General features: G+C 37.2%; 1 protein-coding gene across 1 annotated transcript in view; it reads right to left on the bottom strand.

Moving 5' to 3' along the window:
- The window catches only part of LOC150106868 (regulating synaptic membrane exocytosis protein 2-like), an 828,152-nt gene that overhangs the window by 327,706 nt on the left and 480,054 nt on the right, over window positions 1-20,392 (bottom strand). The window contains exon 15 of the mRNA XM_090393494.1: window positions 17,485-17,702. Within this exon, the coding sequence (XP_090249620.1) occupies window positions 17,485-17,702 (218 nt within the window). The remainder of the gene's footprint in view (window positions 1-17,484; window positions 17,703-20,392) is intronic.

The following is a 20,392-nucleotide window of genomic DNA, read 5'->3' as shown; positions in this document are numbered from 1 at the left end:
TCCACATATACCCTTTTTTCACAGGGGTCCTTGCACTACTGGCAACCACCCAAGTAATCACCTCATGGTCACTTTCACCAATTGGTAGATGATTTGACACCTCATTTATAATTACATCCTCCGATGAGATGACCAAATCCAAGACCCTTAATCCTCGTGTGCCCTCTGTTACATACTGTCTGAGGTAGTTATCCCTCAAAAACTCAAGAAACTCATTTTCTTTACTTCCAGTTGCTATCTCTTCATTCCAGTCTATATTGCCATAATTAAAATCACCCATAATGATCACCCTTTTCTTATTTGCTTGGCTTATTTGACTATACATTTCACTATCATCACCACCATACATTACCAGGTCTATAACAACATCCCACCAAGTATTTGATTCTATTCACCTCTATCTCACACCATACTGCCTCAAAACCACTGGGCCTATTTCCCTCTTGCGTCTCTACCATGTATGGACATAACTCTTTCTCTATCATCACTAGCACTCCCCCTCCCTTTTTATCCCTTCTATCCTCACGAAACACATCATACCTTTCCATCTCTATTCCTGTCAGGATGTCGTCCTCATCTAACCATGTCTCACTTATTCCCACAATCTTTGGGTGCACAGACGCAATTAGTGCAACCATTTCATCCGCCTTGTTTCTTATACTTCTAGCATTGGTATACAAACACAAGAGCTCATTTCTGGATCTACAGCTAGTTCCACTGATACCACTCACTCGATGTGATCTCTCCATGCTGGACTGGGGCCATTTCCCTTTCTGCTTCTTCATTATAGAACCCTTTGCAATTCCATCTGTTTTTTCTTGATCCCTGGTCATCCCATTACTTTCCTGCCTACACATGCTCTCACCTCCTCTTGGAGCATCCTCCTTTCTCACGCTGTGTACCCCTGTCCACCCTGAGCATCCACGTTTCCCTGCTCCTCTTGCACACCCATTCTCTCATTTTCTATACTCATACCACTCACTTCCCCATTCATTTCCACTTCTTCAATCTCTCCTGTCTTACTCTGCTGCTCTTCCACATCACTCCCCTCTAGATCTGATTCATTCTCTCTATTCACTTCTCTACCTTCCAGCAGCAGTCTCTCCAAGCGACTCACACCATAACCACTCAAATGCAGTCCATCGCTCCCATACAGCTAACTTCGTCCCTCAAACTCATTCCACACATTAACAAACTGTACTCCCATCTCCTCACACATTTTAGCCAGAATATCATTCATAATCCTTGCTCTCCGCCTCATTTCACCACAATCATACCTAGGCAGCACACTGACTACCCTTCCTGACACACTATTCTCTTTTATCTTTCCAAGCAGTCTCCTGACATTCATTTTAACACGCTCTTTGTTCTCTATTCTTGTTGAGAGGCTTATACGCTGGTTAAACATGATAACTAATATTTAAGGAATTGACAGCATATACTAGAAATATAGATTAAATAAACTTTAATATATACTTTCCGATATTTCGGCGAACGTCACGTTGCCATCTTCTTGGGAACTTACAATAAAGACACGTGCACACAAGTACTAATAACAGCAAATGAGACTGAAGCTAGCGTTTTCCTAAAGTCCTGATGGTGCCCCCTGGCGGGCTGTATTGGTAGTTCTTGGCCGTTGGGCTGAAGTTCTTCTGATAAAAGTTTCCCAAATTTGGAGCAGTTTTATGCATCCAAATTTGTTGAGGTTTGGCATGTTCCTAAGGGCCGAGGCTGATTCCATGAAAAGTCTTTCATACTTGAACTTGCTGCGGTGTATTACTGTGGCTTTCTTCCATCTTATTCTGTGGCGAGTATCCAGAGCGTGGTCTGCAAGCCCAGAGTGGCTGTACTGGTGAAATCGGATGTAATCCTTGTGTTCTGAGATTCTGATATTTGCTGTCCTGCCTGTTTGGCCAAAGTAGGACAGTTTACAGCTGCAAGGGACCTGGTATACACCAGGTAGGTCTAGGGGAAGTGGTTGGTCTTTGGTGGAGTGGATAAGGGATGCCAGTTTTCTATGTGGTCTGTAACATGTGGTCAGGTCATGTTTTTTTAAGATTTTATTGATTTTTTCCGAGGTGCCTCTGATGTAGGGAATAGTGATGGATTTAGAGTAATCTTTTTTGTGAAGGGGAGGGAGTGGTGGGTTGTGGATAACTGGGTTAAGTATTTTTTGGATTTTTTGGAGGGGGTAGCCGTTAGCTGAGAAAGTGTCACGGATGTGATTTAGTTCAGTGGTTAGGGCTTGATCATTAGAACAGATTATTTTTGCCCTGTTGAATAATGTTTTAATAACTCCATATTGTTGTGAGGGGGGGGGGATTGTTGGTGAATGTATCTGCCTGTATGGGTGGGTTTTCTATAAACTGAGAAAACCAAGGTTCCATCAGGTTGGTGGGTGACTAGTGTGTCTAGGAAGGGGAGGTTATTGTTTTCCTCTTTTTCCAGGGTGAATTTGATTCTAGGGTGTTGGTTGTTCAGGTGTGTTAGGAAGGAGAGGAGTGAATCCGGGCCATGTGGCCAAATAGCGAAAACATCATCAACGTAGCGAAGCCATATGGTAGGTTTTTGTGGGGCTGAGTTTAAAGCTTTCTCTTCAAACATCTCCATGAAGAAGTTGGCCAAGGGTGGGGAAAGTGGTGAACCCATGGCTGTCCCCTCTATCTGTTTGTAGAATTTTTCCTGCCAAACGAAATAGCCTGAGTTCATTGTAAACTGAAATAGGGCTGAGATATCGGGAGGAAATTTAGCTTGGATTAGCTTTAAGGTTTCTTTGAGTGGGACATTCGTGAATAGGGAGGAGACATCAAAACTGACCATTATGTCATTATGTTGGAGTGTAAGGTTTTCTATACTGGCTTTGAAGTGGGCTGAGTTTTTTATGTATGATGGTGTATTGCCAGTATAGTGTGAGAGCGGAAACTTTTATCAGAAGAACTTCAGCCCAACGGCCAAGAACTACCAATACAGCCCGCCAGGGGCACCATCAGGACTTTAGGAAAACGCTAGCTTCAGTCTCATTTGCTGTTATTAGTACTTGTGTGCACGTGTCTTTATTGTAAGTTCCCAAGAAGATGGCAACGTGACGTTCGCCGAAATATCGGAAAGTATATATTAAAGTTTATTTAATCTATATTTCTAGTATACGCTGTCAATTCCTTAAATATTAGTTATCTTTGTTCTCTCTCAAATCATTTGTACCGATTAATGCAATTAACTCTTTTGCTTGCTCCTGCCTCATATCCAATGCCTCAATCACTCTACTCATTTTACCGCCTGCAAAACATACGTTGTGCATTTTATCCTCTAGCACACCTTTAATAATGGAGTCGCCATACAATGCCACTCATTGATCTTTCGTTAACTCTTTCATGCCATCATGATTTATTTTAATAGTTTTGACCAGAATTCTCTTAATTTCATTCCGCATCCATTTAATTTCTTGCCTCATCCAATCTAAATCTCGTGACACATTCTCTGTATCATTAAATCTTTCTAACTTTCTAACTCTCGACCTCCTCTTCTCACTTTCCCTCTCATTCATCCTTCTTTGTTTCCGTACTTTCGGTCCAACATACGTCCAACTTTCACTATCATTCCTCTCACTTTCACTCTCATTTATCTTTCTTTGTTTCCGTACTTTCGAACTAACATGCATCCAACTTTCACTATCATTCTTCTCACTTTCACTCTCATTTATCTTTCTTTGTTTCCGTACTTTCGGTCCAACATGCATCCAACTTTCGCCATCATTCATTCTTTTTTCGCTATCATTTATTCTTTCGATTTTTTTCACTTGCAATTTCTGCATTACGCCATTTCTACTTTCATTCATTCTCTCAATTTCGTTTCTTTCTGCCTCACTTTTGTCCCTTTTAAAATCCGTTACAGTTTTCAAATCGCTCTGTTTCATTTTTCCTGATTTTTTAACATTTTTTCACCTCTCCTTCTCACCATCCTTCTCTTTCAAACATGCAATCATGACACAATCGGTACTAACATTTTCTGTCATCAATTTCATATTTGCATTCATCAGTTCCTCGTTCAGGTCACACTTCGCACACACCCTTCTTCCATCTGCACTAAACATCCACAAATCATTTATTTAATCGAAGGAATACATATAACATACCTCACACTTAACGAAACGACTGAAATCTAAATTAAAATCATGGAATGACAATGACGCCACCATTTTTTTCCTCTCTGCAGGTTACTAGATCTAATAATAACGATTTCGTAATTTAGTTTAAGCAAGAAAAATCCCCCACACTAATAATACCGGTAGTGTACAACGTTTACATCCACTCTTACTCAAACAATTACACATATATACTTAATTATTCCTAGAAAATGCAGTGCTTGGTTAACTAGCGCCCTCTCCTTTCTTTATTATTATTATTTAGGCTTCCATGGAGTCAAGAGACTCATCGCAGGAGGCCCTTCCTAGGAAACGCAAAATCTATCATATCACTTCTTGAACTCAATGACCATTCTTGCTCTCACCACTCTATCAGGCAATGCATTCCACGGTTCTACCACCCTCCAGGCAAAAAAACCATTCCCTACCCTCTTGCTTACAGATTCCTTTCATACTTTCCAGGGATGGCCCCTTGTCATCACTTCTTCCCGCTGCTCCAACAAGTGAAAGAATTCCCCAGTGTCCACCATGTAACTGCCTCCCAACAGTTTAAAAGTCTCGATCATGTCACTTCTCCTTCTTCTATCCACCAAACTCTGCAGTCCACATTCCCTCAGCTGATCCTCATAATTAACATTGTACAGTCCTGAAACTATCTTTGTCATCAATATGCACCCTTTCCACAGTTAATTTATCCCCTTCAAATCCTGGGGACCAAATTTGAGAACAATGGTCTAAGTATGGTCTGATCAGGGTCTTATACAATAGAAAGTTAACTCTTTTATCTCTGCAGGTCAGCATCCTTCTCAGTATTGCAGCAATCCTCTGGGTTACCTTCACCACCTTTACAATATGTTTCCTGAATTTCAGGTTTCTATCGATCATCACCTCCAGATCTCTTGTCTCCCCTACTTCCTCCAGTACAGCTCCTGCAAATGAGTATGCACCCTCCCACCGATGTATCCCAAACTTCACGACTTTACATTTTGCTGCATTAAACCGACACCCCCATTCATTTGCCGATCTGTCTAGTTTATTCACATCCTCTTGCCAAAATAATAATATTATAATAACAACGTTTGTACTAATGCAACTGTACTCATGAATACCACTGACCACAATTGAAAACTTAATGTTTTACTGCGTGCTAGATCCGCTTACAATATAATTGACAGAGATCCTATGCAATAGGGTCAGCTAAACAAATTGAATAAATTGTTAAATTAAACATATTCCTTTTATAATGATACTATTCAAAAGTCGCAGATTCATCATGCTCATCTCCACATGTATTTATGGCGTTCCTAAAGTACACAAATCTGGTTATCCATTACTTCCAATAGTTGACTGCATAGGATCTCCAACTTATTATTTGGCAAAATATCTTTCAAAATTTCTATGAAATTTTACTGGAAAAGCCACCTCTTGTATAAAAAATAGTTTCCACTTCAAAGAAAAATTAAAGATCTTCATCTTCAAGAATCTGAAACATTGGTTTCCTTTGAAGTAGTTTCACTGTTTACAAATATACCACTTCAAGAAACTCTACGACTTTTACAAGCAGATTTCCCTGTTGACATTGTCAATTTATTCAAGTTGACTATCACTGCCAGCTATTTTTTCTTTGCCATAATAAATTATTTCAGCAGATCAGAGATTGCAAAGATGCATGACATCTTTGTAATCTTGTCTTGCTCTGAAACAGAACTACTTAATAAAACTTACTACTAAATAAAATTTACTCCCATCAAGGTCACTATTGAACATGAATCCAACAATAATCTTCCCTGTTTTGGATTCATGTTCAATAGTGACCTTGATGGGAGTAAATTTTATTTAGTAGTAAGTTTTATTAAGTAGTTCTGTTTCAGAGCAAGACAAGATTACAAAGATGTCATGCATCTTTGCAATCTCTGTAACTTAATACATTAATTAAGTTACATTGTAACTTAATACATTAATACATTGTAATGATCATTATCAATTATTTTCTGTATCAAGGTCTCTCACTGTATCTGTTAAATAATAGAATAAGTTTTATTTCATTTAATTCTTTTAATAGAAGAGACTCAGAAGAACAAATTGTTTATGCTCGGTGTACTAGGCTTTTGATAATACCTATTTTTTGTGAAGGATGATGATGTGAAGATGTATGGATACATCTGCCTGTAAAGGATGGCTTCCTGTAAACAGAAAATTCAATATTACCAGCAAACTGATATTAAAAGGATCAGATACCCACCTTAAAGGAACAAATAGCCAGGACCCTTCCCAGATATAATTTGTACACCATCTTCAAACCAGCTTGTAAGGTGTCTTCTTACCATCTATCAAAGATGCATTATTACCTTTATCCTTGCCTGGTGTTTATCAAATATCCTGTTCTTGTCATGTTTGCTACTTTGCACAGACTGGCTATTCTGCTACTATTAGAATCAAAGAATATCGAAATTATATAAGATTTTTGAATTCCGAAGGTTGGCATTGCTTCTTATGCCATTGACACTAGACACAGAGTTAACTAGAACCATACTAAGATGTCATACTACAGTAGGTTAAATTTGATCGTCTATTTTTTTGAATCTTTGGTGTGTTAACGTCTGACACCACAACTCACACAGAAAATAGAACACCAATTGATAAAATTTAACATGAACTAGCAAACATTCAGGAATAGCATTAATGAAGCAGCCAAAAATACACTCCCATGATTAAAAAGGAAAAGGAATAAACTTTGGATAAATGAAAAAATATTAAAGTTGCTGGAACAAAGAAAAAAGTTAAAGAACAAACCTGAATATAAAAGCATGAATAAAGAAGAAAAAAAAGAATGCAGGAAAGCCAAAGAGGAATGGATTAAGAATAAATGTACAGACATAGAAAGCCTCGATAGAAAAACAGAAGCAGAGAAATGCATGAAAAGATCAGAGAAATGATAAGCAGGAGAAATACAGTAAATCACACATGTCATTAGAGACTCAAGAGACCATATTCTAATGGATAAAAAAGAAATCATGGAAAGACAGATTGAATACACAAGGAAATTATATGAGCAACAAAGAAATAATATTCCTGAACAGACAGATTTAGAAGGACCATCCATTTTACTTTGTAAAGTTGAAAACGCCATCAGAAAACAAAAACCACATAAAGCTGCAAGAATAGATAATATCTTTTAAGTTAAGGGATATTACATCCCATATTGTTTCATAGCTGAATAAGAAACTCAAAGAGTTTCATGCCGAATATAGAAACTATATAAAGTTCGGCAAGTTCAAGTGTAAGCAAATACCTGGATAGTCCATATGGTAGTGCAACATGGAGCAACTCATAGAAAGGGTGGAGCAAGCTCTGATCACAGTTCTTGGTATTTACTCATAATGTGAAACCCAGCTCCTAGGAGCTGTATTACTGTTCTACATTATGAGAGAAGGTAGTCACTACCCAGACCGGTTTCAACCATTATTGAGGTCTCATCAGTGAGTAGGTAGACCTAGATAATACCAAGTTGTAGCAAACAGAACTTACATTACCCTACTATAAGAATTGCCAAGAAGGTGTCCTAACAATATGGGATGTAATATACCTTAACTTAAATAATTTCACGTCACTGAACTAAAGCCTTTGGCTCTTCATATAATTAGATAATATTTTATTATTATTAGACACCTCCAGGGAGTCTAAAGACTTACCAGGGAGGGCACCTGCTCTACAACTCTGTTTCCACTCAATCCACCAACTAACCTCAACCTTGATAGAAAACACAGAAGCAGAGAAATGCATGAAAAGATCAGAGAAATGATATGCAGGACAAATACAGTAAATCACACAAGTGTCATTAGAGACTCAAGAGACCATATTATTATTATTATTATTATTCAGGCCTCCATGGAGTCAAAAGACTCATCGTGGGAGATCCTTCCTAAGAAACACAAAGTCTATCATACCACTCCTTGAACTCATTGACCGTTCTTGCTCTCACCACTCCATCAGGCAATGCATTCCATGGTTCAACCACCCTCCATGCAAAGAAACCACTCCTCACCCTCATGCTCACAGTTTCCTTTTGTAACAACTTACAGGGATGACCTCTTGCTGTCACTCCTTCCTGCTGTTCAACCAAGCAAAAGAACTCCCGAGTGTCAACCCTGTAACCACCTCTCAACAGTTTAAAAGTCTCAATCATATCACCTCTCCTTCTTCTATCCACCAAACTCTGCAGTCCACATTCCCTCAGCCGATCCTCATAACTATCATTGTACAGTCCTGAAACCATCTTTGTTATCTGCCTTTGTACCCTTTCCACAGTTATTTATCCCTTTCAAATCCTGGGGACCAAATCTGAAAACAATAATCCAAGTGTGGTCTGATCAGGGTCTTATACAACGGAATGATAACTGTTTTATCTCTGCAGGTCAGTGTCCTTCTCATTATTGCAGCAATCCTCTGTGTTACCTTCACCACTTTTGCAATATGTCCCCTAAATTTCAGGTTTCTATCGATCATCAACCCCAGATCTCTTGTCTCTCCTACTTCCTCCAGTATAACCCCTCCCATAGAGTATGCCGTAGTATTCAATCTATCATGGAAAGATAGACCAGACACAATCTTTGTCACCTGACTCTCAATCCCCCACATAATACAGGAGCCAGATCTGCATGCATTAGTCCAGAAGGCCTTATTAAAGCATTTTATAGGGAAAAACATCAAAACTGAAGATATGAAAAGTATGATTGAACCTTTGATACATGTGATTATGCAAAAGATAACATATGCAATATTACCTTGATTACCTTGATGGACCTGTGGTTTCAGTCAGGATTTCTCCATGACTGCAGGTCGTAAAGAGTCCAGCTATTCCTGTCTTGGGCCTTTCTTCTCTATTTTCTTCCAACTTTCTTAATCATTGGGTCTTCCCACCTTAAGGCTAGTTTTCCAGGTTTCCTTTTGGTATCTCTCAGATACCAGTTTGTAACTCTGACTGTCCATCTGTTGTCTCTCCTTCTGGTGAGATGTCCTGCCCATCTTCTTTTGCTGTTGTAGATTGTTTTTATTATATCTGTGAGTCCAGACTTCTTCCTGATTTCCGTGTGTCTTACGTGGTCTAGTTTGTTTATATTGCATATTCTTCTTTCTATTGTAAGTTGAGTTGTTATTAAGCTTTGTTCTTCTTTTAAAGTTGTGTTCCATGTTTCACTGTCATAAGTTAATGCTGGTAAGATGTTGCTATTAAAAAAAGGGGCTCTTATGTCTATATCTATGTTTTGGTTGGTAATTGTTGATTTAATTTGTTGAAGGCTATCCAAGCAGCTCTTTTTCTCCTTGCTATTTCATTTGATATATCATTATTCATTTTTATGGACTGGCCGAGGTAGATGTATTCTTCAACTTTTTCGATGGTCTGATTCTCTAGAGTGATTGTATGATCTTTACAGTATTTGTTTTTCATCCATCTTGTTTTGTCAGGGTGTATTTCCAATCCAATTTTTTGGCAGTTTTGGCTTATGTTATTCAGCATTGATTCTAAGAGTTTGGGTGAGTGAGATATTAATACCGCATCATCAGCGAATAATAGGATATTTAATATTTCACCATCAACGTTTATTCTATCTTTCATGTCAATTTTTCGAAAGATGCTGTCCAGAGTAGATGTGAAGAGATTAGGTGATAAGCATCACCTTGACGTACTCCTCTACTTAAGTTAATTTTAATCGAGTGATTGAAAAGGGTGATATTTGTTGTGCTTTCTTTGTAGATATCTTTTATGAGTTGGATGTATGCTTTTCTACGCCTTGTTCTATTAAAGCATGGAATACTGCGTTATGCTCAACAGTGTCTAATGCCTTTTTAAAATCTATAAAAAGAAGACAAAGTGGGATCTGGTGTTCTTTGCATCTTTCTGTTAGCTGAGTAATAGTTTGAATGTGATCTATTGTTGAAAAGCCTTTTTTGATACCAGTTCTTTGCAGCTATTTTCATTGATGGAGGTTTGTATTCGGTTTAGGATGATTCTGGCAAATATTTTATATGTGTGTGCTAATAGACAGATAGGTCTATAGACAGATAGTATACAATATACATCAAGTTAAGAAGAAAGTATTAGGTAAAATGTAAGATTTATATCTAAAATATATTCATTAAAAGTGGTGAAGAAATAAAAAGCAAATATAAAGGGATTAAGAAATGTGTAATTAAAAATAGAATAATACCCGATGATTATAAAGAATTTCAATCGAATTATTCCAGTTTTGTGAACACATTTTTATTAAAAAAGACTGTTTTTTAAAACTAAACAAGTACTAAAAAACAACCCGACAAGTTTGTTAGTCATCAGACTAACATCTTCAGGGATAAAGAGAACTAACAAGTTAAAGCACAAACTATAAGAAATTATGAAAAAACAAGTTCGTTTATTGGTATTATGCACATCAAAAAAGTTTGTTAAAAAACCGAATAACAGATCCATACAATCGTTAATACGTGTTAGCTGGAAACAATGCTATTTGATGTCGGGTTCTGTGGTTCACTTTCACTCTGTCCGAGGTCTGAACTGGATAAATTTTTAATAAACGCTGACCAAACTTGATTTAAAATCAAACTTTGATTTTTGTTGCATTGCATAGCAATTTTAATCATATTTGCTGCCTCTTTTAATTTTCTTGTGAAACAGTTTTTATCAATGTAGGACATGTTTGTCCTGTCCCAGAGTACATCATGACCAGTAGAAGCTGTGTGAAATGCCAACCCAGACTTATGTTCTCTCTCTTTTTGTACATCCTTTCGATATTCGCTCATGCAAATTTCTCCCGATCTCCCCGTCTGGCCTACGTAGTAGATGACACAGGAACAGCAAATATTATAAACTCCTGGTTTTTTCATGGGGTGATGTGGAGGTTTCGGAGGATGAAGAGATTCTGATATTTTTTCAAGTGGCAGGAAAGTCACTTTTATGTTGTACTTGTAAAGAAGTTTGGCTAATTTATCTGTTACATTCTTGATATAAGGAAGGGTGACTGTGTTCTTGAAGTCGTGTTTATTTAAGTTTCTTGTAGGTGCTGTATTGAGAATTTTCTTAATTGTCTTAGTTTTGAAACCATTCAAAAGTGTAGGATCTGTGTTAAGTATTGTATTTCTTCTTTCCACTTTTCTTCTGTACTGGGGATGCTGTATGCTTTATCCCTTAAGGTTTTTATGAGACCTATTTTTTGCTTGGGATGGTGGTGTGAGGTAGCATGAAGGAATCTTCCTGTGTTTGTTAGCTTGCTATAAATGGAGAATGATAATCTGTTTTTTCTTTCATTTATTTCTATAAGGATGTCTAGGAAAGGAAGTTTTTTATTTTCTTCTAGTTCCAGAGTAAATTTTATGTTAGGATGTAAGTTATTAAAATAGTCTTTAAATGCAGTCAGTTCTAGTGCTGTTCCTGGCCAAATGATGAAGATATTATCCACATAGCAGAGCCAAATTTTTGGTTTGATGTGCCAGTTTTGTAGAACATTATTTTCAAAATTTTCCATATAGAGGTTTGCTAGAGCTGGTGAGAGGGGTGAACCCATTGCTAGTCCTTTTTGTTCCCAGAGTTTGTCTTGGTAAAGGAAGAATTTTTATGCAATGTTCGTAGAGCTGTACAATGTCCGGTGGGAAGAGATTTTCTAGGATGTTTACTGTTTCATTTTTTGGAATCTTTGTGAAAAGGCTGACCACATCTAAACTCACTAATATGTCTGAAAGATCAATGTGTATATCTTTTACTTTCTCTATGAAGTCTGTGCTGTTCTTAATGAACGATGGTGTTTTTCCTATATGTGGTAAAATCAAGTTTGGAAGGTGCTTTGCCAGGTTTGAAGTTGGATAGTCCCTTCCGTCTACTATCAGTCTTACTGGTATATCTCATTTATGAATTTTGGGAACTCCATATATTCTAGCAACTAGTGGGTGTTCATCATCATCATCAAATTCCTGACATGTACCCTCAACGGGTGTACTGGATATGATAGTACTACATGAAAAATTTACATCATTACTAACTTCCTATCTACAATTTTCCTCCAAATCAGTCTGTTACTTGTCAAAACTCCAACATTATCAGATCTTATATTTCAATCATCTAAGGCACTTTGTACCGTATCAATCCACCTATATCTTGGTCTACCTCTGGGTCGTTTACCTGCCAAACTGGCAGAGAACACTTGTTTTGCTAATCTTTCCTCGCCCATTCTGTTTAAGTGACCATACCACCTAAGATTAGCTCTACTAACACATTCCTGGATGCTGACAATGTCAAGTTCTTTCCTAATATACTCGTTTTTAATATGATATGGATGTCATCTGTTCATGCCTCCAATCATTCTTAGGACTCTCATATCTGCAGTCTCTAGTCTTTGGTCAAGTGTTTTACTTCTGACCCAGCTCTCAGATCCATAAGTTAAAACTGGTTTGAACACTGTCTTGTATACAGCTAATTTAGTGTTCCGACTAATTTCTCTCTTATTCCATATGAATTTATTCAATTGACTTCCTACCATACCAGCTTTGTTAATTCTGTTGTCTACTTCCATATTTAATTTACCATCTTCACTAAAAATCGTGTCTAAGTAGCTGAAATGTTTTACTTGTTCCACAGGTTCTCTGTTCAGAATGCAATTGACATTTTCGATGATTCTACCTATTTTCATTGTCTTTGTCTTTTTATTGCTGATCTTCATACCATATCTATTACAACAGTTATTCAATTTAGTCAGCAAATCTTGCAAACTTGTAGCGGATTTATTTAGACGTATAACATAGTCTGCATAAAGCAAAGAGCTGAGATTAGCATCTCCAATTCTGATATCATGTTTAATACCACTTTCCTTCATAATGTGATCCATATAGATAATGAATAACAGAGGGGATTATGTACATCCTTGTCTCACACCAGATTTAACATTAAACCATCTTCCTGTACTTCCTTCAATTCTAACTGCTAACTTACAACTCAAATAAAGACTAAGTATTGCTTATATAAAAATCTGGTCCTCACACCCCTACTAACAACACTCTTACACAACTCCCAAGGATGGTCCCTGGTACAATGACTATTTGTCATATATTGAAAATTTTCACTTGCATTTATTTTATAAAACTGCTTTAATATCTTGAAAGTTTCTATCATGTCCCCTCTTTTCTGCCTATCAACTAAACTTTGTAACCCACAAACTGAACCCATCCTCGTAGGAGTATTCCACAGACCTGTCATCATTTTGGTCACTCATCTCAGAATCCTCTCTACCACCTCCTGTTCCCCAAGAAACCAGGTGACCAAATCTGTGCACAGTAATCAAGATGTGGTCAACTCATAGCCTTATAAAGAGGGATAATAATTTCCTTATTTTTACTTGGTAGCATGTTTTTCAACATCCAAGTAATCCTTGGAGCTATTTTACCAACTTTTGTAATATGCTATCTGAACTTCAACTCTTTGTCCACCATTATCCCTAAGTCTCTAGCTTCATCAATTTCTTACAATCCAATACCATTAACATGATATACCATATGCAACCTGAAGTCATTAACATCCTACATCAATATTAGTCATTAACTAATATCTACATCACCTTTATCAACTATTGATCTCCCCAATTTTGCATCATCACTAAATAACCGAATATCCCCCTCTTAAATTTTTCCCTATGCCATTGATATACAAATTAAAGATTAGTAGCCCTAGTACAGAACCCTGAGGTACTACACTAGTCACCATCATTCTCTTACTTCTGGATTCCTATTCACCATCCACCCTCTAATCCATGCTGCTAGCCTCATATCCATTCCCATTTGCTCCAGCTTTTGTAATAGTTTTCCATGTGGTATTCTGTCAAATGCCTTGGAAAATTCAAGCAGTATAATGGTTTAGCCATTACCTTTATCCAATTCTGTTGTCGCTTTATTATAAAATGTGAATAAGTTTCTAAGACATGACCTATCTAAGACAGGACATGATCATAAAAAAAAAATCTAATGATTTCTTCAGTATTTGTGTAAATGATACAGTGCAATATATAGAAGTTAGGCAAATATTAGGAGAACTGAAAGTGAAAGAATGAGAGATGTACCAGATGTTAATTGAGTTAGATGTTAATAAGGCAAAATAATATTATTTTGCCTTTTCACCACATATTCCTAAGGAATGTGCACAACGGTTAGCTTGCCCTTGACCTGGTTGTTTAATGAAAGTGGGTAGGGTTCCTAAGAAGTGAAAAGGCAAAATAGTACCACTCCACAAGCATTGTTCTTAGGACGGAAGTTTCCAATTATAGACCCAGTCTGTATAACTGAAGTCACAGTCAAGGTCAGGGCGGTTGCCAGATTAGATCGTGCCCTGAGACAAACAATTAAATATCCCCCCCTGTTGGATTATAAGACAAAAATATATGAAAATCTCCAATTGCTGTTTTTGTTTTTATTACAAGAGAAATATTAATGCAAAATGATTATATAATAATATTAATTAAATGTTTACTCTACGGGGATATCGCACAATAAAACTATTTAAAAGCTCTTCTAAATTTTAAATAAGGGAATGGAATTTCTAGAATTCTTTAGAGACAAATGTCTTAGGCAACATGTAACAGAGGGAACAAGAGATTCAAGAGTTTTGGATTTGGTTATAGCATCAGAAGAGTTGATAATAACTGAGATGACATCTCTACCACCAGTTGGAGAGAGTGACCATATGGTTTTGACTTGGAAAATGAATAGACATGCAGAAGTATCAAAGAGACGGGAACATATGTGGAATTATAAAGCAGGTGATTATAATATTCTTAGACATCAACTTGGGAAATTTTCATGGAGGGAGGAATTGGAAGGCCGGGATATCATCAGTGTGTGGGAAATTGTGAAGGAATATTTGTTAGCAGCAATGGTAAGCTGTATTCCACGAGTGAAGAAGAGAACACAATTTGGAGTAAAGTGGATGACAAACAATATTAAACAGGAACTGCATGCGAAAAAGAGGCTATGGAAGAGATATAAGGAGACAGGTGAAGAGAAGATGCATGAAGAATATAAGAGACAGGCCAGAAGAGTGACTAGTATGGTAAGGAAGGCAAAACTGGAATATGAGAAATGATTGGCTCTGAGATCCAAGGAAAATCCTAGGGAATTTTTTAGCTATGTGGCCAGTAGGAGGAGAAATGACTGTGGAAGAATGACATTGTGGGATAAAAATGGGAATAGAGTGACTGATGCAGATGACATGGTGGATTTGTTCAATGAACACTTTATTGGAGTATTTCATCCTGGAGGAATCAATTTTAATACTAGAGGGATATTTCAGGTTCGAGGTTTAGAGGTGCAGGAGGCAAGTGTGTTCCACATACTGAGTACTCTGGATGTGAGTAAAGTGGTGGGACTGGATGGTATTTCACCAGGTGTTTTGAGAGAATGAAAGTCTGGCTGCAGGAAAGGTCCCATGGAATGGAAGGAAGGTAAGATAGTGCCATTGTATAAGGGTGGTAACAGACTGGGAGTGTCTAATTATAGGCCAGTTTGTGTGTCATCAGTAGTTAGTAAGATCTTGGAGAAAGTAGTGAGGGACTGTACACAGCATTGGGCAGATGAGGGTAATGTTATCTGTGAGAGTCAACATGGATTTGTGAAGGGCGTTCTTGTTTTAGCAACATGCTGGTCTTTTATGATAAAGTTACAAGAGCATTAGATGAGGGAAGGGCATATACTGCCATTTTACTAGACTTAGCAAAGGCATTTGACAGGGTGCTACATGATAAGCTGATATTTTAGTTGCAGCACATGGATCTGGATGTCAGATTGGTCAACTGGATTCAGGATTGGCTGTCCGATAGGAATCAGAGAGTTGTGTATGGTGGAGCAGTTTCAAGGAGGCAGAGGGTTACAAGTGGGGTCCCACAAGGCTCAGTACTGGGACCTGTGTTATTTAACCTTTATATCAATGACATTGTCAGTGGATGGATTGCAAGGGGATATTCAGTTGTTTGTGGATGATGCAAAGCTGGAAAGGATTATTAGTAATAGTGCAGATGTAGTAGCCCTGCTAGAGGATTGGAATAAGCTAGACAGATGGGTAAACGAATGGAGGGTGTCAGTTTAATGCAGCAAAATGTAAGGTTTTGAGGTTTGGGGCATATCGATGGAACGCTGCATACTCTATGGGAGGAATTAAACTCGAGGAAGTAGGGGAGACAAGAAATCTGGGGTTAATGATTGATAGAGAACTGAAATTTAGGGGACAGGATTTGAAGGGGATAAATTAACTGTGGAAAGAGTACAAAGGCAGATAACAGAGATGGTTTCTGGATTGTACAATGTTATGAGGATCGGCTGAGGGGATGTGGACTGCAGAGTTTGGTGGATAGAAGAAGGAGAGGCGATATGATTGAGACTTTTAAACTGTTGAGAGGTGGTTACAGGGTTGACACTGGGGAGTTCCTTCACTTGGTTGAACAGCGGGAAGGAGTGATGACAAGAGGCCATCCCTGGAAGTTACGAAAAGAAACTGTGAGCAAGAGGGTGAGGAGTGGTTTCTTTGCATGGAGGGTGGTTGAACCATGGAATGCATTGCCTGATGGAGTGGTGAGATCGAGAACGGTCAATGGGTTTAAGGAGTGGTATGATAGCCTTTGTTTCTTAGGGGGGGGGGACCTTCGATGAGTCTTGATAGACTTGTGTTTCTTAGAAAGGACCTCCCACAATGAATCTTTTGACTCCATGGAGGCCTGAATAATAATAATAATAATAATAAAATCATTTGTCCCCATAACCATCACTAATTATTCTCTTGCTTGCTTTCTCCTCATATCCAAAACTTGAATTATCTTGCTCATTCTCCCTCCTGAATGGTAGACCTTATGGACTCTCTCAAGTTTTATATAGATAATAGATAAAACTTTTTAAAATAATAACCTCTATGTCAGTTTTGTGTCAGAACTTGTAATACAATAGATATATATATTGGGTTTTTCATCACTCAGAACAGGCAAACTGGTCCCATGAACACACGCATCTACAGACATAGGACACTCTGGGAATAAGGATTGACTGACCTATTTTGTGGGAGTTCTGGTTTTGAATCGTAATAGATCGTTAGGCCTAATATGTCCGTAACAGGTTACTAGGCCTAATACGTAGGCTAACTCACCTTTTGTCAAAAGGAAGAATAAGAATAAGAAGAAGATGTCATAATTTTTGTCTTACTGTTATAGTATATTAGTTTTGTGTTTATGTATATACCTTGAAATTCTTTAAAACTACTTATTACTTTTGCAAATTTTACTTGCTAACTTTGAAGATTTTGTAATTTATAAATTCTAATTTAAACTTACGCTCATGCCTTTTCTGCATTTGCATTCGAAGTTTTAATTGCCTTGCCCGTTCTTCTAGATCTAAAGTCATTTGATCTCTGCTCGCCCTTCTTACAGGTATCTGAGGAAGCTGACGTTTTTTTGGGGATGGTGTGCCAGATGGTGTACCACCTACAGAATGGGGGTGAGCTGTATGTCGAATTCCTACAACTGGAGGACCCTGAAGTGGAGAATGAGGTCTACAAAATAAAAAACAGAAAGAAACTTGAAACACCGTTTAGGAGAAATATGAGTTTTATAAATTTATTAAGATTTATTAAGCGTCAAGTTTTATTATTACTTTATATATATATATATATATATATGGGTGCCGACCCCCTAGCCCCACATTTGAAAATCTATGTATAACTTTTGACTCCCCAAAAACTTAGCTACTAATACCCTACTTTTGACCAGATGCCCTACCAATAATATAAACAGTCAATTATCACATATTTTGTATGTTATGTTATTATATACTGTATTCTTACAATAAAGTAAGTTAGAGAAAAGAAAATCATATTAAAAAAATCATAAGGAAGAGATATTCATTTACAGTACCTACATCAATATTATCTTATATGATACCAAACACTAGATATGTATTACTAACACTCAGTGCCATAACGAGGGTGTGGTGAAAGAGGCACCTGCCATGGGAGCAACTAAGTTTAGGGCGCAAAATGTAAAAAATAAAAATAAATAAATAGATATAAAAGTCCATTATTTTATATTATATTTTTAAATTTCGGCAATACACCGCTTTAGACACACAAGAAGAGACCTCAATAAAGGTCGAAACTAGTCTGGGTTGTGGCCCTTCCCTTAATGCATAACATTAGACATATCTGCAAGGAGATGTGTTTTGCATTATGGGAGATACTGAGCTAGGAGTGCTGGTAACTTTCTCCACCTTTGCAAGGAGTGCCCTGATGTTGTACCACCTTACTCCAGTCCTGAAGATACTTTCAGGCGCAAACTTTGTTTGCTCACACTTGGATAAAGGATTAAACTAAATTTATTATACTCTAACCAAGTGAAAAATAAACTTTCAATATCTTTCTCTAAATCCAGAGTAATTTATTAAAAAAGGGTGGCACACCATTTGGCAACTCCTATAGGTAGAGATGACCTGCTAATGCTTCTGCCTGGTATCTCCACTTGGGCCTGGCTCCCACTGAAGAGACCTCAATAAAGGTTGAAACTAGTCTGGGTAGTGGCCCTTCCCTTAATGCATAACATTAGACATATCCGCAAGGAGATGTGTTTTGCATTATGGGAGATACTGAGCTAGCAGTGTTGGTCGCTTGCTCCACCTTTGCAAGGAGTGCCCTGGTGTTGTACCACCTTACCCCAGTCCTGAAGATACTTTCAGGTGCAAACTTTGTTTGCTCACACTTGGATAAAGGATTAAACTAAATTTATTATATTTAGACACACAAATTCTGCAACACATTGCAACTCATTCTGATGGGATTAATAGTAAGTATTTACCATATTGCATTTAGTAAAATTTAACTTGTAACATTTAAATTTTTCAAAATTTTTGTCATTTTTGGGTTAGGGGGGTGCAAGTTAGACACTTGCCACAGGCGCTTCATACCCTTGTTACTGTACTGCTAACACTAGTCATCAAAAATGAAAAGATAACGTGAAAAAGAAATTATATTTATTTAGAGGTATAACGATTCATGCATTGATAACTAAGAAGCAGCAATATGATTGCTTTATGGTAGCCTAGTGCAATCAATACGATTGCTTCAAGGTAGCCTAGCCTTTACACTAATAAATTAATTATTATAAAATTTTTATTTTATTCTAATTAATTAAATAAATTTAATAATTAATTAATAACAGTTAATTTTATGTCGTGATGATATAATACTTGACATTTTTTTACATTTCTCTTGACTGTGAATGGTGCTGTGTACAGTGTGTAAGAGTTTGTGTAAGTGTAAGTTTTGATAAACCTTAGATTTTTATATAATAGAACTGTGTACAGTATATTTTAAGGCAGTAAATGATAAAATAAATTAGTATCTACATATATTTTATATGTAGATACTAATAACTCATACTTAACTCTTTCTTAATTTTTTCAATATTTCTAGGCTCCTCAGTTCATCTGCGAGTTTTTCAAATTATTGCAAATCTCAAAAAATATTCCAGTATAATTATTGAAAAAATCTGCATAAAATCTGCAAGTGGACCTACGTAGTTCAAACCCATGCTGTTCAAGGGCCAACTGTATATATATATAATTAGATGGAGTTCTTTGCTTTTCTAAGAAAAAAATACTACTGATTTCTGACCCCCCCCGATGGTGTCTCCACCTTATTGTGGTGATCCGGGGAGGGGGGTCTGAGATGACTCTGAGAGCAATGTTAGCGGTAGCTATGCTGCTAGTAGGGCCTCCCAAACCAAACTGGTCAAAGGTGAGGGTCCAGACTAAGAGAGATACCCTGTTCCTCCAGGTTGGAAGTTAAGCATGAGACTGACAACCTCATTTTGTAAAAACCTTACTTGTTAGGAATCAAGTACCAAATAAGCCTCAATATAGGATTGTACAAGATGGAACTTGATCTGTGGTTGGAATAAAGGATTATGATTTGGAATGTGGAATGTCTGAAGCTTATATAGAGCAGGTGCACTGCAAAATGTAAGTCATGAACTTAAGAAATATAAAATGGATATAGTGGCAATTCAAGAAACTGGATGGAATGATAGTGGTGAACATAAATTAGGAGATTATTTGTTATCATATGGTGGAAATATCACTGGAAGGCATGAACTAGGAAAAGAATATATGTTTTGAGGCCATCAATGAAAGACTCAGTAAAATAAGACTGCTAAGAAAAAAGTTCAAAATAATCTTAATTAATGCACATGC

This window comes from Typopeltis vanoorti, chromosome 5 (genome assembly GCF_054136105.1).
Source record: "Typopeltis vanoorti isolate ZY-2024b chromosome 5, IOZ_Tvanoo_1.0, whole genome shotgun sequence".
Taxonomy (NCBI): Eukaryota; Metazoa; Arthropoda; class Arachnida; order Uropygi; family Thelyphonidae; genus Typopeltis; species Typopeltis vanoorti.
Note: the sequence above shows the minus strand (reverse complement) of the source record. Positions and strands in the feature narration are given on the sequence as shown.